General features: G+C 40.0%; 1 protein-coding gene across 1 annotated transcript; it reads right to left on the reverse strand.

The window, feature by feature from the left end:
• Nucleotides 1–4,635: 4,635 nt before the first annotated feature.
• On the reverse strand, nt 4,636–9,159 carry LOC133367598 (uncharacterized). Its single transcript, XM_061591695.1, has 4 exons — nt 8,332–9,159; nt 7,663–7,803; nt 6,039–6,147; nt 4,636–5,384 (listed from the first exon to the last, which is right to left on the reverse strand). Exons 1-4 carry the CDS (start codon nt 9,157–9,159, stop codon nt 4,636–4,638), a joined length of 1,827 nt encoding a protein of 608 aa, XP_061447679.1.
• Between the last annotated feature and the right edge of the window lie 10,603 nt (nt 9,160–19,762).

The following is a 19,762-nucleotide window of genomic DNA, read 5'->3' on the forward strand; positions in this document are numbered from 1 at the left end:
TTAAAGTGACCCACATATTACAAATTGTATAATCACCAGGATAAGAACAGCATTTGTGGCTTACAGAGTAATAACAGACAAATGACAATGGCTGAGAGGGGAAATGGTGGAAATGGTGGAGGGGATATCTCTGATGTTATGTGGAATAAAACACAGCAGGAAAAAACATAAAATGACTCAGGAGAATGAAGGAATACACGAACTAGGAAGAAAATAGCGAAGAACATGAAATGACATCATATCAAGGAGGAAAGTATGGAATTAATAATGGATATAAGGAATAATAATAATAATCCAACATAAGTTTTTAAAAAATGGAAATATGCAGCACATCATGTAGAAGAAAGACCATGTATAATTTTAATTAGACTGCAAAAAAGTTTACATTTGTCTTCACAAAATACCCTCTAATAACTAATTCATGATCATACTAATGCTTGTGTGACTCATGGGTAGCAGTTGTGACCTGACCTAATGCATGCATCTGACCAAAAAAGAAAAAAAAGTATTCCTTACAAAAGTCCATCTACCAACTTCCTTTCCGGGTGCTCAGTGAATGTTATTTCCTCAAATATGCAGCCATACAGAGCTGTAATAGCTCCAATGGTGAGGTCCCCCATCTGAACATATTTGTATGGGAACTGGAAGGGATCAATCATGGTACACATAAAAGTGTTTGCCTGGCACTCAGTGTGAGGCAGTTGCAGCCACAAAACAAGCAACCGCAGAAGAAAGGCCCCTGCCATCCCCAGCCACTTTCTGATGCAGAATATCTACTTTGATTTATCTACCATAAGCCTAGTTACAATAACGGCTCCAAAATCATCTCCCAAAAATCAGACTGAATATTGCAGCCCTGTCTTTTCACCATTTAGCACCTCAGTACTAACAATTACCCTAGTAGCTTAAATCAGCATTCAGCCTCTGTTATAAATTGTACTTATGATCTCAGAAGATCCAGCTGGGATTTGGCAAACTGGATGATGACATCTAGTAATTCGTGATAATTAAAGGTTTGAAAGACTTTTCCCAACAGCATTGCATTGTGCAAGAAACCACTTGTAGCAGATTACATTTTTGATGTATCTCAGCATAGCTTCCAAAGCAGTTTTGTGTTCCAGTTTATATTTATTTATTTATGTAGACCATTTTTGTTCCACTTAATATATAAAAAAATATTTCTAAGCAGAGTACAGAAAATGTAAACAACAGCAGACAACTTAAACAGCAAATGTTACAAAAATATACAATGTTACATATTCAAATGTTACATTAATGCAAATTACTAATAGGCCAATAACGATTCCTTCTCCTTCTGACACACCTGACCTGTCAGCTTCCTGGTTCTCACCCAGGACTCCACACAAACAAACTCACAGCTCACCAACAGACTCTTACAACAAATAGGGTACCTGGAAACTGCTGACATCACCCTAGTCCAGCCTTTCCCAACCAGTGTGCCTCCAGATGTTGTTGGACCACAGCTCCCATCAGCCTCAGCCAGCATTGCCAATGGTCAGGAAAGATGGGAATTGTGGTCCAACAACATCTGGAGGCACACTAATTGGGAAAGGCTGCCCTGGTCTCTGTCTCTAGACTTGCTTTTTATGGTCAGGCACCAAGGATGATGGAGCTTCCTCAGGCTGTCAACAGGCTGCAATAAGTCTCCACATATCCAGCTAGGACAGCTAGACAGCTTTTGGATACAATCCTATTCTCCAATGGAGTTTCAAGATATTCCGGCATCTAGGACCATATGGAAGTATTTCACCAGGGATACACTGTTGCAATGTTATGACAGTAAGACCCAGTGTCAGAGAATTAGACTGGTGGAAAGGCAAACATGTGTGTCTGTGAAATCATGTTGGGAGGCAAGGAGCAAAAGACAGTTTATTTTATGGCATTCACTACATAACATGTTGGCTAAAATGAGCTGGTAGCAAAATAATATGGCAGAGGAAGTGGAAAAATTTAAGGGACCTGCATCTTCTTGTTGTCATTGTTTATCTGTTTGTTTGTTTCATGTTGTTCTATTCCAGGTGGCATTTATACTTAGAGCAGCTTTTTGGACCAAACTTACATCTGTGTTGAATATAACTCAGACACAATTTTGTGGGAACATTCATCCCTTTCAAAAGTGTCAGGGAGGAGAAGAATTGGCAATTCTGACATGCTGGCATATTTCTAATACATTTGTTGTGTTACCTTATAAGGTGGATGAGGATTTTCCAAATTTTCCTCCCTCCTTCCCTCCCTCCCTCCCTCCTTTTTGTTGTTGTTGTTCTTTCTTATTCTTCTTTCTTATTCCTGGCTAGACTCTCCCTGATAAAGGTGCTACATGGTTATATAACATTGTTCCTAATGACATTTTTGGGGAAAATATGACTATCCCCATTATGGCCTTCCTCTCCTCTCGTCCTCCCTTTACCATGGTGATATGTCTTTCCTTTTTCAAAAATTGTATATTTATTCAGGTTTTTTTATTTACAAACGAACAATAGAACACATGCAGATACAAACCAAACTAAAAGATGGTTTTTTTTCCAAAAAGAAAACTGAATTATACAGAACTCACTTCCCAGCCCCAACAATAGATCATTGGTAATAAAAGCATAGTTCAGTTCACATACTCTGAGTGTATTGGAGGGTTAATTAAGATGGTTAGCTCTTGGAGACTTAGTGATCTGGGTGGTTTCCTGAATGCTCTGGGGGATGTTCCCAGCATGGGTGGCACTACTGCCAAAGCCCTGATTAATCTCTGGAATATGGAGGTGACCCGGCTATTGGACAGTATAGCTGTGAAGTGCACTCTCCCACCTGGGAGGGCTTATAACACACCTTAGTTTACTCAAACCTTAGGCCTGATGAAACAACAGGGATGATGGCTAGAGTGATGATGGAGACAGACTCAATCTGCTTCTGACCAAATACAGGTCAGAAGTCATTTTCAAGCTTATCATGTGGAGGTGATGGCACTGAAGAAAACGCACTTCTCTGCCACCATTGCATCCACTTAGTGTTGTTTGGTGATGTTTTTCCAAGTGATCTGGGGTCTTTGGGGCTCTGGCCCTACACTGCATCCTGAGGCCTCAGTCATTCACTGGGACATGTTTGTGAGGCACTTTGCAGATAAAATCACCTACATTCAGATTGACTTGAGTTCCTCATTAACTACAGTTTTGCCAGATGTCCCTGAGGCGTCCTCTGGTCATTTTTTTATGGATACTCTTCAGCTTATAGAGCCTGAGGATGTGGACAGGACTCTGGGAGAAGTGAGGGCCATTACTTGTTCTCTTGACCCTTATTCATTCTGGTTAATCAAATCTGTCAGAGTGGGAGTGGCTGGCTGGTTGGCATATTTAATTAATGCCTTCCTAAGGGAAGGTACTATGCCAACATTGTTGAAGGAGGCCGTGATAAGACCTCTGTTGAAGAAGTCTTAGTTAGACGCTGTCCATTGCTAGACTAGGATAGCCTGACCAGTGCTGTCCATGCACTGGTAACCTTCAGGCTGGATTACTGTAATGCAATCTATGTGAGGCTGCCCTTGAGGTTGGTCCAGAACCTGCAGCGAGTAAAAAATGCAGTGGCATGGGTACTCACTGTAAATTGCCATTATGACATCCCACTACTGAAATAATTGCATTGGCTGCCCATTAGCTATTGGGCTAAGTTCAAGGTTCTGATTTTTATGTACAAAGCCCTATACAGCTTGGGACCCAGATACCTGAAAGATTATCTTACCCCTTATATACCCAGTAAATCACCATGCTCTGCAGGTGAGAGCCTCCTGTAGAGATACCATTTTATCAGGAGGTCTGTTCTGCACAATATAGGAAATGGACTTTTAGTGTAGTGGCACCTTCTCTTTGGAATTCCCTTCCTTTAAATATTAAACAGGCACCATCTCTGTTATCTTTTTGATGCCTACTGAAAACCTTTCTCTTTCAAAAAGCCTTTTAGTAGAGACCTTATTCCAGTCTGTGTTCAATTTTTTAAAGATTTTTAAAGCTTTTTCAAAAAAGATGTTTTAAAGATGTTTTCTTTTAATAATTCTAAAGATGCTTTTTAAGATATAGTTTAAATCTGTTTTCAGCAGGAATGCAATGATGAGTGAGCTACTTTAATAATGTTCACCTTAAAAATCCCAGGAGGTTTAGCCAAAAAAAAAAAAGCTACATGGTGTGTTTTCTGCTACTTTTCCAGAGCGACACCTTGTTTTTCTGGTGCCTACTGTGTTTGCATTTCCTGCATCAGTGGCTTCGTTTATGGCAGGGAAAATCTCGGGGCAGGCACAGAAGTGCCCACTTTCAGCCTGCTACCTGCTTCTCATGCAAACCACTTTCCTGCACCATGTCTGTTTGAAGAGATGTATTTGCCTCTGAAAATCTTTATCTGCAGATTTTGACAAGAAGGAATGTGGCCCTCAGACAAAAGAAGCAACCCTACCCCTCTACAAAAGGGATGAAGCACTTTGAGAAAATCTAAATAAATCACAGTGCAGAGATAGAAATGTGTGTGAAACGAATAATACATTAGAAAACAACATGAATTAGTTAATATGTTTTAGGCTTTTCTTTATATAAAGATAAGTTAAGTATCATTACATAAAGAAATATCCAAACTCATCAATTTCTAAAAATGTCTCATTAGTTGTTCCCTGCTGTTCAAGGAAGGCCTCAGGATAATTATGTAGCATTTAGGAGCAAAAATACAGCACAGTAACCCAGAACTAGAAGCCAAGATGGAAAAGATCTCCACAGCCACCATATATTTCCCCTTGGTGCTCAGGTAAGCAGGAACAAAGGACAACCAAACACTGCAAAAGACCAACATGCTAAAAGTGATGAACCTGGCTTCATTGAAACTGTCTGGCAACTTCCTGGCTAGGAAAGCCACAGTGAAGCTGACAATAGCCAAGAATCCCAGGTATCCCAGAACACCATAAAACATAGTGACAGATCCTTCATTGCATTCCACTATGATTTCTTCAGCCAGAGAGTGCATGTCAAAGTGTAGGAACGGAGGAGCAGTACAGAGCCATATAGCACAAATACTCACTTGAATAAAGGAGCAGCCAAAAAGAACAGAATTGGTGAGTCTTTTCCCCACCCACTTCCTCATGCTGGACCCTGGCTTAGTGGCCATGAAAGCCCAAACCACAGTAATAGTTTTTGCCAGAATGCAAGAAATAGCCACTGAGAAGATGATGGAAAAAGCAGTTTGTCGTAAATAGCAGGTCACTGTGTTAGGCCGGCCAATGAACAGTAAAGAACAGAGGAAACAGAGCATCAGGGAAATGAGAAGAGAGTAGGTGAGTTCCCGGTTGTTGGCTTTGATGATGGGAGTGTTCTTGTGCTTGATGAAAATTCCTAGCACCAGAGCTATGATCAGAGAAGAAAACAAAATGAAAAAAGCTAAAGTGGTTCCCAATGGCTCCATGAAAGAGAGAAAGTTAAGAATCTTAGGAAAGCATTTATCTTTGTTCTTGTTTGGATATTGACCTTCTAGGCATTGGAAACAGTTGTTCATATCTGAAAAAATGGAATGAATTCTTTGTCAATCCCTCTGTAATCAAAGATGGGCAAGCTCAATACAGAAATGGGAATTAATTTTAAGTTCACTCTGCAAAATGACTCTGTAGTTATGCACCTCTCTCCCACCACTTCCCCCATGCATTGACACTAGTTTCCTCTCTGACACTAGTTTCATCTCATTCATTGGTGTGTGTTTTTCCAAAATAAGATTTTCATGAAAATTCACATTTGAACTTAGATATTTCTTTAAAGCAAAGGAAGAAAGGAAGAAAGGAAGAAAGAAAGAAAGAACTCTGCTGCCAAATATTTAGGAAGTGTGAAATTCAATGGAGAATTACATTACCGGTGTGAATCCATATGGATGAAGAACAAATCTCAAATCAAAGTGACCTTTTCCCCAGATAACTGGGATGCCCCCATGATATAGATGCTCTGGGTCTAGATGTACCAGGTTACATCAGAAATGCATGCATCATCAGCCTGTTTGGGATATTTACCAACCTGCCTTTGGTGGTTTATCAAGTACATCTATATGGTATTTATTTAACACGTTAGGGATCTGTTCCATAACTTGCCTGTATTCATCTGTGTTCTGTGTTAAGGAGCCAAACTGATGGTAAAAAAAAATTAATCAAAGGCACAGTATATCATTCATGTGAATGTACATTATATCTCATACCCTCCTGGTCTGAAATCTTCCCATCTGGGCACAGAGCACAATCATAACAACAAAATGGTTTTCCCTCCTTTTTTTTCCTCCTGTAGCCTGGATGGCAGTGATCATTACACCTGGCAAGGGGCAACACCTATTCATTAAAAAAAGGGGAAATAAATGGATTATACCTTAATAACAGAAAAGTCCTTAAGAAAGCTATCAAGAAAGTTAATTCCCATGGGAAGTAAGATTTCTAAATTATTTGAAAGATCATACCCTGCATTGTTTTTGAAACCCAGCACTGGCCAGATAGAAAGGACAAATGGTGGGGAGGACAACAATGCTTCAACTTTTCATACACAACAGAGCAATATCCAAAATAATGCCTTCATGCAATCTCCTGACCATTGTTAGTCCTACATGTATGTAATGAAAGTATAATAATAAATCCTTATCCAGGAACTCTATCAGACCCAGCCAAGAATCTTTTTCAAACAGAATTTGATACCAAATACACAAGATGGTTGTATCTAGAATGACCCTGGAAAATTATTCAAGTGTGCAACGTTTTTGACTCAATAGAGCTATTTCTGTGCACTTGGTACTTTGCTCACTTCTTTTCATTTGTCCTGCATTCAAATTTTTTATTTTTCTTTAAAAGTCTAGAAAACTGCTTGAAGTAAATCTAGAAAGAAATTAGTGGCCTCTGGAGCTGGTCCAATATGATCTGGCTACAGTCTGAAAACTATATTTTGAACCAATTTAAGCTTTGGTATTCTCTTCAAGGGCTGCCCCATGAAAAATGCATTACACTAGTCTATGCTATAGGCACCCTTGAGGATGGCTTATGTTACACAATGCATACTTATTATGTAATAACTACAGTGTACAGGAATGCAACAATTTTACATTATCTTCTGCTGATTTTCACTGTTTATCTTTTTACTGTTTTAAACTTTGGTTTGTACTTTGGATTGCCACCTTGGGCTCCTACTGGGAGGAAGGGTGGGATATTAATTGATTAATTAACAACAACAACAACAACAACAATTTGTGCTTGTTATATAATGATACCTTATATATAGGAAGTATATACTGTAAATGAATGAATGAAATAATCACTCTAATTGTTGGCTATGTTTTATGACTGAGTCATGTCTGTGTCCTTTTGAGAAGAATTAGATAACAGGGGAAGAATTATCAATGTTCAAACTCTTTCCATTTAACCATTTATCCTGTGTGTGACATATTAAAATACATACACACACACACACAATCACTCTCATCCTGAATGGAATCACCTAGCATGGTGGGATCTTCAAGGTTCATTACTGGAACACTTCCTATTTAAAGTCCTCTTTTATTTCTATGTGTAAATCCCACCTGGTTAAATAAACTGTGCCATGTGATGGTTTCTTTATTAATTGTGAATTTTTGATCTGGAAAGGCCAGTGGATCTATTCCTCCTACTTTCACTCGTAAGAAGGATTGATTTGGGAAAGTAACCCAGTTTATTATATCAAATCCAGCTGCTAATTCACCATTTTCATCAAAAGACACTGTGTCACCAGCACTGTTGTTAAAGGAGATTCTCCCCAGGAAAGAGTGAATCTAGAATGAAAAGAGCAAAGGGATAATTTACAAAATAATAATAATAATAAACTTTAATTTATAGGCCGCCTATCTAGCCAATGGCCACTCTAAATGATGAAAAAGGGCAACAGTATATGTTTTTCTATACTTCATTGTAACATTAATAAACTTCAGCTTCTTAAACTATTTGGGGGGGTTTTCTGTAGAGAAAAAATGCATGCTATGGTCATTGGCAATCCAGAAATAGGGCAGTTTAAACAATAATACAGATAAGAACTTTTAATTAACTGTTGGGGGCAGACTAGGATTACCAATGTTTGAATATGTCTCAATCCATTCCAATAATCATTTGCATGTTCACCTGGTATTTTCTGTTCCTTTACCAATAGTTTATTTCGCACAAGTCTGCCTTCCATTTCATTGTTCACTGATGCGGAAATATTCTTTGGAGGCAGATATGGGTGTGTAGGCATATTGTATAAAATGAGTGTCATCATACACCAAAGTAGCTATTACAAGAGAGATCATTTTGATGTGAAATACTACCTGCCAATGTTGCAATTTTGGAGGACCTCTGTCTGGTATTGCTCTGTATTTTTGCCTGGTTGAGTACATTGTATGTAAACTGTGTGCTATGGAGTGAACTGCATTGTAGATACTGTAGCTTTGGCCAGTCATGCTCATTTCAAAAAGAGTTCCAGGGAGGCTCTCCAAATTCTCTTCACCAGTACAACTATTATTATTCTCCTCATCTTTAGAATCAAATAATGAGCAACTGAATGCCTGTTCCCAGAAGAACTGAATAAATCCATCCTCTTTCAGTGACTTAGGATCGAGAATTTGCAGAAATTTTCTGAACCCTGGTACTACTTTTAAGTGTATTGCAAAAGTCAAGGCACCATCAAAGACTTGCATATCTGAAGTCCTGTGCACTGTATCTGCTGAGAAATCCCACTGGGCTGTCATAATCCATACTTTTCCTACAGACGTTGCTGTTATATCTTCCACTGCTGCATATGTATATATTATAATTGTCAAACAGGAAATGGTAACTGTTTCTGCATTTACAACCAATACTTTAACACTGGATTTGGACAGATAAAAGGCGTTGCCCAAGATGGAGTCAAATGAAATGAATGTCTCTGAAGCATGAGATATGGCTGGTATTTCCCCCTTGAAGGCTGTACAGATCCCATACTTCAAAAGCAATGGAACTAAGGCCTTAACAAACTTGTCTCCATTATAATCATCCATTGTAAGGATTCCAACCCATGTCCATTGAAAATGCAGAAGAAGCTGGGCAATCCCTGCATACTGATACTCTTCATTGGGTACTATTCGGTAGAATGAAGGGAGCTGGTTTTTAACATCCATCACTGGAGCAATTATACAATAGGCAATCTAAGTATAAATACATGTTAATTTCAGAAAATCTTAGAAATGTCTTTTTAAAGAGTTCTTTGGGAGAGTGGGGATGAAGCAAAACTCTCATAAAAAGGCATGGTGGAGAAAATAAATGTCTCCAAACTTTTTTAGTAGAAATTTGTCACTTACCTTACTTAATCTTACAAAGTGGCCCAGTATTTTTCAGTTTTTAATTGCTTTTAAAAGTTTTTTTTTAAGAAAGCATTTTCCAGCTCATAGCAGTACAAGGCTCATTCCTCAGCTTTCCACTGTCCACTCTTTCTGGAATGGCTTGGGATCAACATCACATTATATTATCCCAGCAAATCCTGGTTTGCCAAGGTTGTGCACGTCAACACCAACCCTGCAAGGTAGTACTGCCACCACCCTTCAACTGGTTAGCTACTCTGGGGCAAAGGGAACCCCAGAGCCCACTTAAACACCTGAGCCTCTCAGGACCAGAGGCTAGATACACTCCTGGCCCCTTCTGAAGTCTTAGGTAAAAACATTTCTCTATTACACGGTAGTTGTGGTCAAATGGCAAGGACTGAATTTAGGAACTGACCCCTTCCTCTGGAATAAACACACATTGGTTTAAAGTAATTAAAGTTTATTAAAAAGAAAATAAGAAAAGCATAAAAAGGTTACAAAAAGCAAAAAGGTACACACAAATAATTTGTAGCAGCAAATTGAATCCTAAAACCATACACCCAAACGGGTAAGGTATTTAGTAAAAAAGGTAAAGGAAAGTTCCTTGGCACAAATCAAAATAACAAAACTATCTGCCTTAGCTATACTTACAAAAGCATAGGATCTCTCAATGGATAGCCTTCTTCCCCTCAGGGAGTTGCAAGTCAAGATGTAAATGGAGCCACAACAGAACATCACCATAGGCAAGGTGGTGCTCCAAAGTGGGACACAAACCCAGAGTTCTGAGCCTCCTCTTATGGAGGAAAATTCCCTCCCAGCCAGAGACAATTAACCAATTAACATTTTCATCAAAGGGATGAAAAAATGATGTTCTCACAGCACCTGGCACCTCCTCTTGGTTTCCCATAACAAAGCAAGGAGTTTTACGGCCTTGACGGAACCAGGCCCCTTCCACTGATAAGAAGGTGCAAAATCACTGTAAACTGATACAGGTGTGTTATAAAAATTACCAAGTCACAGTGATGAAAGAACATCAAAGATTTAACTGCTTGCTAGCAAGCTAACAAGGAAGTTGTCAAGGGGAAGAATTCGCCATAAGGCTTTGGGAGTTAGCCATTTTACTTGCAGGCCAGGGTAAGGTGGCCAAGCTGGCATGACAATTAGGTATTTGTATCAGGGTGGGAAGTGTGTGGTATGGATTTTTTGAGGGGAGGGGCAGATACCACTACCCTATTGTAGATCTTAACTGCCTGGTAAGTTTTGGAGTGATGGTTGATCCCATGGATCCTGAAACGCTGAGGGATTTTCTAGGTGACAGGCTTGGCCATTCTGTTGAGGCCATGGTTTCGATGTGGAACTCTTGAGATGCTTGAATCTCTGCACCTATCCTCTTTATCCTTGCCCTTCTTGGCTATTTAGAGGAAACCCATTAATGGTGGGTCTAAATGTGAGGTCAACACATCATTGCAGGAAGGTCAGTACCTGGTCCCCTTAAGGAGGCAATGGTATGTCCACTCATTAATGAACCTGCATTGGACCTAGATGTTAAAAATAACTATCACCAAGTCACCAACATCCTATTTCTAGTTGCTATAGCTCATTGGTAGAGCACGTGTTCTGCAAGCAAACGTTCCAAGGTTCATTTGTTGGGATCTCCATGAAGGTCTAGGAAGCCTCCTGTCTGAAATCCTGGCCACCACCAGTCATTGTTGACAATTCTGAGCTACTGTAGAAGGACCAATGTTCTATCATGGAATAAAGGTGTTTCCTATGTTCCTATGATTTGTAAGGGAAAGTGCTTGAGAGGGTGGTAGCCACTAGCTTCAGATGCACTCTGATTATCTAGATATATACCAGTTTGGGTTCATGCCTGGTTACTGGACCAAATCTGGTTGCTGATGAGCTACCAAGCCAAGTTCAAAGTTCTTGTTCTGATATGCAAAGTTATACACAGAAGTCTGGTGTACTGCCATAATTCTTCCTATATATTTTTGAAAAAATCCAAATCTCATCCAGCAAATTAGCACCAATCAGTTTGCTATGTGTAATTAGTAAAATGCAAAACAATTTCATAATAAGTTAACTGACTGCATAACTGAGGAAGCTATTTTCACTGATGAACAACCAGGCTCTAGGCAGGGCAGATACACTGTAGATCACTGCTTTGTTCTAACCCATTTAATTAGAGGCAGCATGCTTCTGAAAACCAGTTGACGGAAGCCTCAGGAGGGGAGAGTGTTCTTGCACTCGGGTCCTGCTTGCGGGCTTCCCCCAGGCACCTGGTTGGCCACTGTGAGAACAGGATGCTGGACTAGATGGGACACTGGCCTGATCCAGCAGGCTCTTCTTATGTTCCTAATTGACAAATATGCAAAAAAGAAAAAAGAAATTCAGGTGGTATGTGTTATACACAGGATTTATTGATTTGAAAGCTGCATTTGTTTCAGCCTCTCACATAAGACTCTGGCAAAAATTAGCCCTCTCATCTATGGATAAAAGCCTCTCTTTTTTAATTCAACAAGTATAATAATACTTGGTTGAAGATGTGATGTGCTACAGATCAGATCTTGGAAAAGTTACTTTTTTGAACTACAACTCCCATCAGACCCAGCCAGCATGGCCACTGGATTGGGCTGATGGGAGGTGTAGTTCAAAAAAGTAACTTTTCCAAGCTCTGCTACAGATGGATATCTTACAGATTCTGTCTCAGTGACAAAAAGGGTTAAACAAGGCTGTATTTTAGCCCCTGTATCGTTCAATTTGTATATCAATGACATAGTTGAACATTTAATATTTCCAGCCTTTCATGCCACCAAACTGGTTATAAAAGCTATTTTCATCTTATTGGACACAGATGATGCTGTACTTCTTTCTCAAATAAGAGTGTGCCTGAAAAGACTGATGGAGACACTTTCTGATTACTGCCAAAAAGCATACCTAGTGGTTAGCTATAACAAAACTAAGGTTATGGTATTCTCTAAATGATATAGACCCCATAGATGGTTTCTGGATAAGCTGCCGATCAAACAAGTTAAGAGTTTTTAAATACCTGGGTGTAGTTTTTCAATCAACAGGGGCATGGCTAGCCCAACAGAAACATATGGTTGAAAAAGTCTTAAAGAGTAGGGAAATCTTAATGCTTTTTTTTTTTGCATAAAAGGTGGCAATTTCATACATCCTGCACTTGAGATTTTTAAGGCTAAATCTTCAGCCCAGTTACTATATGGGATTCAAATTTAGGCTGACGCTTGGTTATGATCATTGGAAGTTGTTTAGTCCAAATTTCTTATACAACTTTTTCTTCTCCATCCTAATGCCTTATTGCAAATGGAAGCAGGTCTTCCCTCTATTATTTTACAGGTTTGGCTGAGGACATTCAAGTATTGGTAGCAGTCAAATTTAACTTCCGCTGCTTTGCTCTCTTTGATTCTGTATCACTCTCATGAGAGCAGCTGCATGGAGACCATTACCTTAAGGCTCTGCTGTTCTGGTTTATCCTCCCAACAGTTACTAATCTTAGGGTCCAGTAAATCAAGATACTTAATCAGATAGCACTTCTATGACACTGAACAGCAGAATAATTTGGCTGCTACAAGAAAATTTGCCCATAGTATGACAACTTCCCATTTACTTCTCTTAATACACTGGCACCTTATTTGCAAAAGCTAATAATCCTTAAACACAGAAGAGCTTTTACTAGAGCAAGATTGATATATCACTGTCAGTTGTATTAGAGGGGTATTTTGAAAGGATCCCATTGCAAAATCATGTATGTACATGCAGAGATTGGAATGCTGAAACAGTAGCCCATGTACTGCTATTTTGCTCTCTCTATAGAGATCTGAGAAGCGAGCCAAATACCACATTGTTGTCATCTTTTCTAGGGCATTCAACTAATTTTTATATGGCTTTTCTTCTTGCAGACCAAAAGCAGATAGTGACAGCATAGTCTACAATTTTTTTAGCATTAGAACAAGATCCATTATGGCACCTTGAATTTTAATCTGATAACAGTTTTTTTGCTGAGTTGATAGTTTTATTTGTTAGTTCTTTTATGCTGATAGATTATATATAAACTGTATTGGTTGGGATCTCATGTAAATGCTAGATAAAAGCTGTTTATCTGGTTTCTATGTTCTCTGTATATTCCAATTGCAACGGCTTGTGGCTAATGCGAATAAAGGACTTTGACTCTGACACAGTTTGAGAATGGGATATTTGATGGATTGTATACTTCCATATGCACCTGCCTAATTGTTATGATCTGGTAAACAATAATAATTTAAGAGGAAGTTCAAAGGGAAACAGCAGAAAGATAAATACTATCTGGCATGTGAAAAAGCTGCATGATCTCTCAAGTTATCTTACTTGTGGAATCTTGTAGACGCCTAACAGAGTAGCCATGTAAAGAGAGATTTCAGAGTCAAGTCCTCCAATGACAGCCATCAGATTCTGTTGCTTATCACATTTGAAGTTGGGAACAATCATTTTCTTACTGGAAAGAAGTTTCAGAGTGTTCTGATGAGTCATCTTTGGATTTGTGTAGCTGTCATAGATACTGAAACCAAGGCTGACATTTGGTAGGAACTTGGGGTTCTCATTGATCTCCTTCACAGCAAATGCCAAGGACAAGACACGCTGATAACTCTTTGTCCTTGCACTAAAGAGAGAATTATGTTATTTCAGATAGATATGGAACTCTTCATCCTGTTTCCATTAGATAACATCTAATTCAATAGTATTATAGGAAGAATTATGCCTCCATTATAACTGAGAAAATGGGGATGGGGCAATAGGACTGAGTCCAGACTAAGTCACACTGCAGTGCTATTTAAATCCCCAGGTTATGGTCTGAAGGCAAATGAGGCCAGCACCCTGTTGAAGCTGAGCAGGGTCAGGTCTGGTCAGTGCCTGGATGGGAGACCACCTGGGAACCATATGTAAGCCACCTTGGGTTTCTATGATGAAAAAAGGCTGAGTATAAATGTAATAAATGATAAATAAATAAAAAGTCAGCCCTGACTCATGAGTAAGTTACATTCAATTGATTTTATGTGCAATTAACTTTGTCTTGATCTATCCCATAGAAAAGTAGATAGTTGTACAACTCTTTAAGTAGGATAATCTTTCCAATTTTGGAGCACATGGAGATTTGTTTTTCAGGAGACATCATAAGCCTTGTAAAACTGAAATCAACTGTCAACTTTTAAATAAAATTAATAGGAATAATTTATTCCAAGTTAAGTCCATGTTTATTTCAGTGAGAAATTTAAGGACAGAATTGGATATTCTGAATTGAAATAATTGGGTTTTAATGTCTTCAACCTTAGCTGGATTGACTCATCTTGATCTATAGATATAAACATTCAGGTGCCCAGCTACTACTAGTGATATATTTAAAAATCTGCAAAGTGGCAAGTTACTTAAATAAAATCTAGCAGAAACTATAAAAACATACTGTGCATGTAATATCTATTAATTAGAGCATTGGTCGTTGTCTATATTGTCCTGCAAATGAGATCCTGGATTTCTGAAATGCTGAAGGACTTTCTCTCTGTGGGCTGTTGGAAGGAAGTGGTAAAAGGCATTGAATAATATCACAAGACATGAGGGGGAAATGAAAAGCCAAAATGAAATAACAGGCAGATTACAAGCACATCACAAGGAAAAAAGACTATATCCAACTTTAGTAAGTCTGCTGCTATGCTAAAATGCAATTCAGAAGAAGTCACAGTCTGGTCCCTGGTCCTGCCCGTGTTTGGATGATATAGGTCTGTTATATATTTAATATTTGGTACTGTTATCAATGCACCCTTGTATTCAGAAATCCCTAAGCTACAGGTCATTACCTATAACTGATTGGTACACTTCAATCTAAAATTATTTTGTTAGATTCACTTTTGGTTTTTCATTAACAAGAATTAGTTGGGAAAACCTTTGAATCCATTATTCATTTTTGTTAATAAATACATTCTTCTTCCAATAAAACATTAACATCGAAAATACAGCACAGCCTACGATAAGCAATAATAGTGCTTAAATATTTCTTGTTAAAAAGCTTACATCTTATTATTTAAGGACAGAAGCATTAGTAACTTCAAAATCTGATCAATAGTGTATAATCTGAACTACTAGCAAGTGCACAAATGAGTTGTATTTGATGGTAGGGAGTTATTTTGATGAGAAATTACTGTTTTTTCCCACAAAGTTTCTTAGGATTATATAAAGGGAAGATAGTATGTCAACTGTCCCATGCATTTAATACACATTATGACCTATTACATTGTTTCTAGACAATGAGAGAATATTCAGACCACCATGATGATTATTTAGAGCTCTTGATGAATTAATACAAGTTACTTAAAATTAAGTATGAGTTGGCTTCTTTACATGTCCTGGCCTAACAAATGTAGAAGGAAAATTATTCCTTACATAAGTCCATCTAGTGCGTCTAGATAACTTGTGGAGGGGTGTTTGCTGAATTGTATTTCTTCAAATATGAAGCCATACTGAGTAACAATTGCTCCAATGGTTAGCTCCCCTGATTGATAATATAGATGTGGGAGCTGGAAGGGTTCAGCAATGGTGCACATGTCAGGATGTGGCTCACACTCAGTTTGAGGTAGTTGCAGTAACAAGATGAGCAGAGGTGAAAGTAATAGCCCAATCATTGTGATCTGCTTCTTCATGCAGAATGGCCAGTTTCAATCTGTTACCCATCATCAGCCTCTTCAATGGCTATGAACACTTTTCATAAGGGAAACTCCCATACATCAGACTGACTCCTGCAGCCCTGCTGCTTCACCATCCAACCTCCCAACAGTGTAATATTTAACATCAGCTTTCAGACTGCATTAACTGTGGTGCTTATGATTTCACAAAAATCCTTGTGGGATTTGGCAAGATAATGATGACACCTAACAATTTGTGATAATGAGAATGTTCAAATGTATCTCCCAAGAGTATTGCATTGTGAACCTTTACTTATGGATAAATAACTAGAGAAACATTTTTAAATGAAAAAAATACCACTTTACAGACAATATTGTGCTCCAGTTATAGCAGCTGGAGAATTTTAAAATACTGACAATAATTGTTTTTCTGATGGTGTTTGAGGAGAACTCACATTCTAGGACAATATAGTGTGTTTTATTCGGAATACACTGCAGTGGGAATAAGAAAAAAAATAGAGGGGAACAATGGCTTCAGGCCACTCTCTTTACCGTTTCAGGTAACTGGTGACTTGACCACCAAAGGTCCTAACCTGGAGGTGCTGTTATTCAATGCTAGGTCCGTACATGATGAGACCACCCCCATCCATGTTTATATAAAACTGAGACCTGGATGGGCAAATTGGAAATCATGGATTTAACTCAACCTGCCCTCCCCTAGTTTCTCAGTACAACACCAACCAAGGCTGAAATGCCAGTGGTAATGCAAGGTCACTGTGGTCCATCAGGCTATTCTGCTTTCCAAGAAACACTTTTGCTTTGGAGTGAGCCTTGCAAGGGCTGTACCTATTGTTAAGGTCAGTGGGACAGATTGGATATGCTGTTGGTTTATCACCTTCCCTGCTTCCCAATGGCCTCCCTGACTGAGCTGCCAAAGGTAGTCTCAAGCCTGGTGTTGGAGAACCTCAGAACAGTGGCTGTGGGAGATTTCAACATTCTCAATGTGAGAGTAAGTGTCTGAAAGGAGCTTCTAATCACTTGTGAAGACAGTAGGCACCTGCCCCTCCCTCACACTTTATCTATGCCCCCCCTTTTTAAACACACATGGCATATTCTTCAATATAACCCAAAAAGAAGGTGTTGGCTCAATATGACTCCAAGTTAAAGATGGTAGCAGAACAGTGAGAAAGAGGAAACAGACATATTTAGCATGTGTTTTAAATTGTTTTTATATTGTTTTAAATTTTAAAATTGTGTTTTAAATTGTTTTTAAAATATGTGTTTTAAATTGTATATATGTTTTAATGTTTTTGATTGCTGTAAACCACCCAGAGAGCTTCGACTATGGGGCGGTATACAAGTGCAATAAATAAATAAATAAATAAATAAATAAATATTTAAGGACACCTCTTTGCTTGTTTTGATCCAGGGCTTTAAGGCTATTGTGTTGCATTGTACTGTGGGAACAGCTGCAGCACTAGGGTACTGAAGAAGACCTGCCCTGGGAGTGAGTATCTGAGCATCTGGGTGCTTGCTGCTTGCTCCTCTGGGTTGCTGTCCCTTGAGACAGCTGAATTCCCTGGGAAGTGCTGCAAGGACTGGGACCCCCTGCCTGACCCTGGCTCCAGAGAGAGGCATAAAAGCCCAGCTTCCCATGGGGAGCCCCTTCTATTCCTTTTTTTTAAAAAAAATGTTTTGTTATTTTTCTGTTAAACCAATCTAGAGGATACTGGTGGTGGGGAGGGCATGAGGTGCATTTGTGGAGTTCCTGTACAGGGTGAGAGTCTGTACAGTGAACTGAATGATAGGAGAAACTAGCCAGATGCCTTCTGAGTGAGAGTCTGTAACTGGCAGAAGACTAGCCCTCCCTGGGTGTGAGACAGGAGGGGGAGTAAATGGGCTCTGTGTGAAAAGTTTGAATGGGTATGACTGTTCCCAATTCTTGCAGAGGCCTACTGGGATAATTGGCTCAGGCAGATTTTCTTGGTGGGCTCATGTTGGGTCCATATCACTGTTTAGGAGGAGTCTTAGTAAGGAGGAACATGGGTGATGTTTCCGCAATTTCAGTGATCATGAGTAGAGGGAAATATAGCCATGGGGATGTGGTGAATTACCACAGAAGACAAGGGCAAGGCTATCTGCACCTTGCTCCTTGCTGCCACTCCTCTCATGAATGGGTTCCTCGTTGCTCACCTGCTGTGCCCACTGACCTGTGTGTGTTCTTTAACACCAGATTGGTACACAATAAGATCACTCTCATCCGTTATTTGATTGTGGATGAAGGTGCTGATTTGATGTGCATTACCAAGACCTGGGTGGGTGAGCTGGAAGGAGTTGATCTGACGTAGCTTTGCCCACCTGGATACTTGGTGCAACACCAACACAGGCTGCAGGGATGGGGGGAGTAGTTGCTGTGGTCTACAGAACTTCCATCTCTGTCACCAGGAAACCATTCTGTCTTGGAGCTGGCTGTGAGGGCCTGCACCTGGTGTCACATTGAGGAGACAGTAAACTAGGGTTGCTGCTGGTATACCATCCAACCTGCTGCCCGGCAGCTTCTCTGACCGAGTTGGCAGAGGCCATCTCGGCTGTGGTGTTGGAGGATCCCGGAACGATAGTACTGGGTGATTTCAATGTCCATGCTGAGGCTGCCTCTTCTGTTCCAGCTTGGGACTTTATGGCCTCCATGACAACTATGGGGCTGTATCGAGTTGTCACTGGCCCGACACATAGGACAGGGCATACCCTCAACTTGGTTTTTGAAGGAAGGGGTGGTCTGGAGATGGGGGGTGGATGTCACCCCATTGTCATGGTTAGACCACTTCCTGGTGAAGTTTAGACTTATGGCTCTGATCCTTGCCTGCAGGGGAGGTGGACAAATTAAGATGGTCCACCCCCAGACACTAATGGAATTCACAGAATTCCTGAATGCCTTGGGAGAGTTCCCAGTAGATAGAGCAGGTGACACTGTTGAAGCCCTTGCCATGCTGTGGAATAGCAAAGTGTGTCAGGCTCTTGACACAGTTACCCACAAGCTCCCTCTCCGGCATTGTGGAGCCTGGTTTGTATCTTGTTACACCAGTGAGCTAAGGGCAATAAAACAGGCTGGATGATGGCTAGAACACAAGTGGTGAAAGTAGTGCTGTGCAGGTGATCTGGCACAAGTAAAACATCATAACTGTGCCTACTGTGTGGCAGTGAGGGTGGCAAAGAAGGTCCACTTCTCAGCCTCCATCACATCCTTAAGTAGCTGTCCAGTGGAGCTTTTCCATATTGTCAGGGGTCTGTTGACATCGACTCAAGGAAATGGAGTGACAGACCCTTCGAAGGCCCACTGTGAATTGTTTGCAAGGCACTTTGAGGGTAAAGTTGCTCACCTCCGTAGCAGTCTTGATGCCCCATTCACATCTACCCTAGTCCCCAATGAGGTGTCCAGTGCAACATCTGCTGCAACTTCTTGGGAATGGTTTCAGTTGATGCGGTCTGATGACATAGACAAGGTGCTTGCGTAGATGTGGCCAGCAACATGTCCTCTTGAGTCTTGCCTTTGTTGGCTTATTAACACTTGCCGAGGGAGTTTGACCAAGTGGATCCAGGGTGTTCCAGCCACCTTGAAAGAGGCAGTGATCAGACCACTCCTGAAAAAGCCCACCCTGGGCCCATTAGTTTGTGACAACTACCAACTGGTCGCAAATACCCCTTTTTTAGGGAAGGTGATTGAGAGGGTTGTGGCACAGCAATTGCAAGTACTG

The sequence above is a fragment of the Rhineura floridana genome, chromosome 11, assembly GCF_030035675.1.
Source record: "Rhineura floridana isolate rRhiFlo1 chromosome 11, rRhiFlo1.hap2, whole genome shotgun sequence".
NCBI lineage: Eukaryota > Metazoa > Chordata > Lepidosauria > Squamata > Rhineuridae > Rhineura > Rhineura floridana.

What these genes read in the sequence shown, in the direction of transcription:
- LOC133367598 (XM_061591695.1), bottom strand. Translation starts at nt 9,159, where the DNA reads ATGGATGTTAAAAACCAGCTCCCTTCATTCTACCGAATAGTACCCAAT. An exon ending in CAAAATTGCAACATTGGCAG is followed by an intron (nt 7,804 to 8,331) that starts GTAGTATTTCAC and finishes TTTTCATTCTAG; the next exon opens with ATTCACTCTTTCCTGGGGAG. An exon ending in TGATAAACCACCAAAGGCAG is followed by an intron (nt 5,385 to 6,038) that starts GTTGGTAAATAT and finishes CTCTGATCATAG; the next exon opens with CTCTGGTGCTAGGAATTTTC.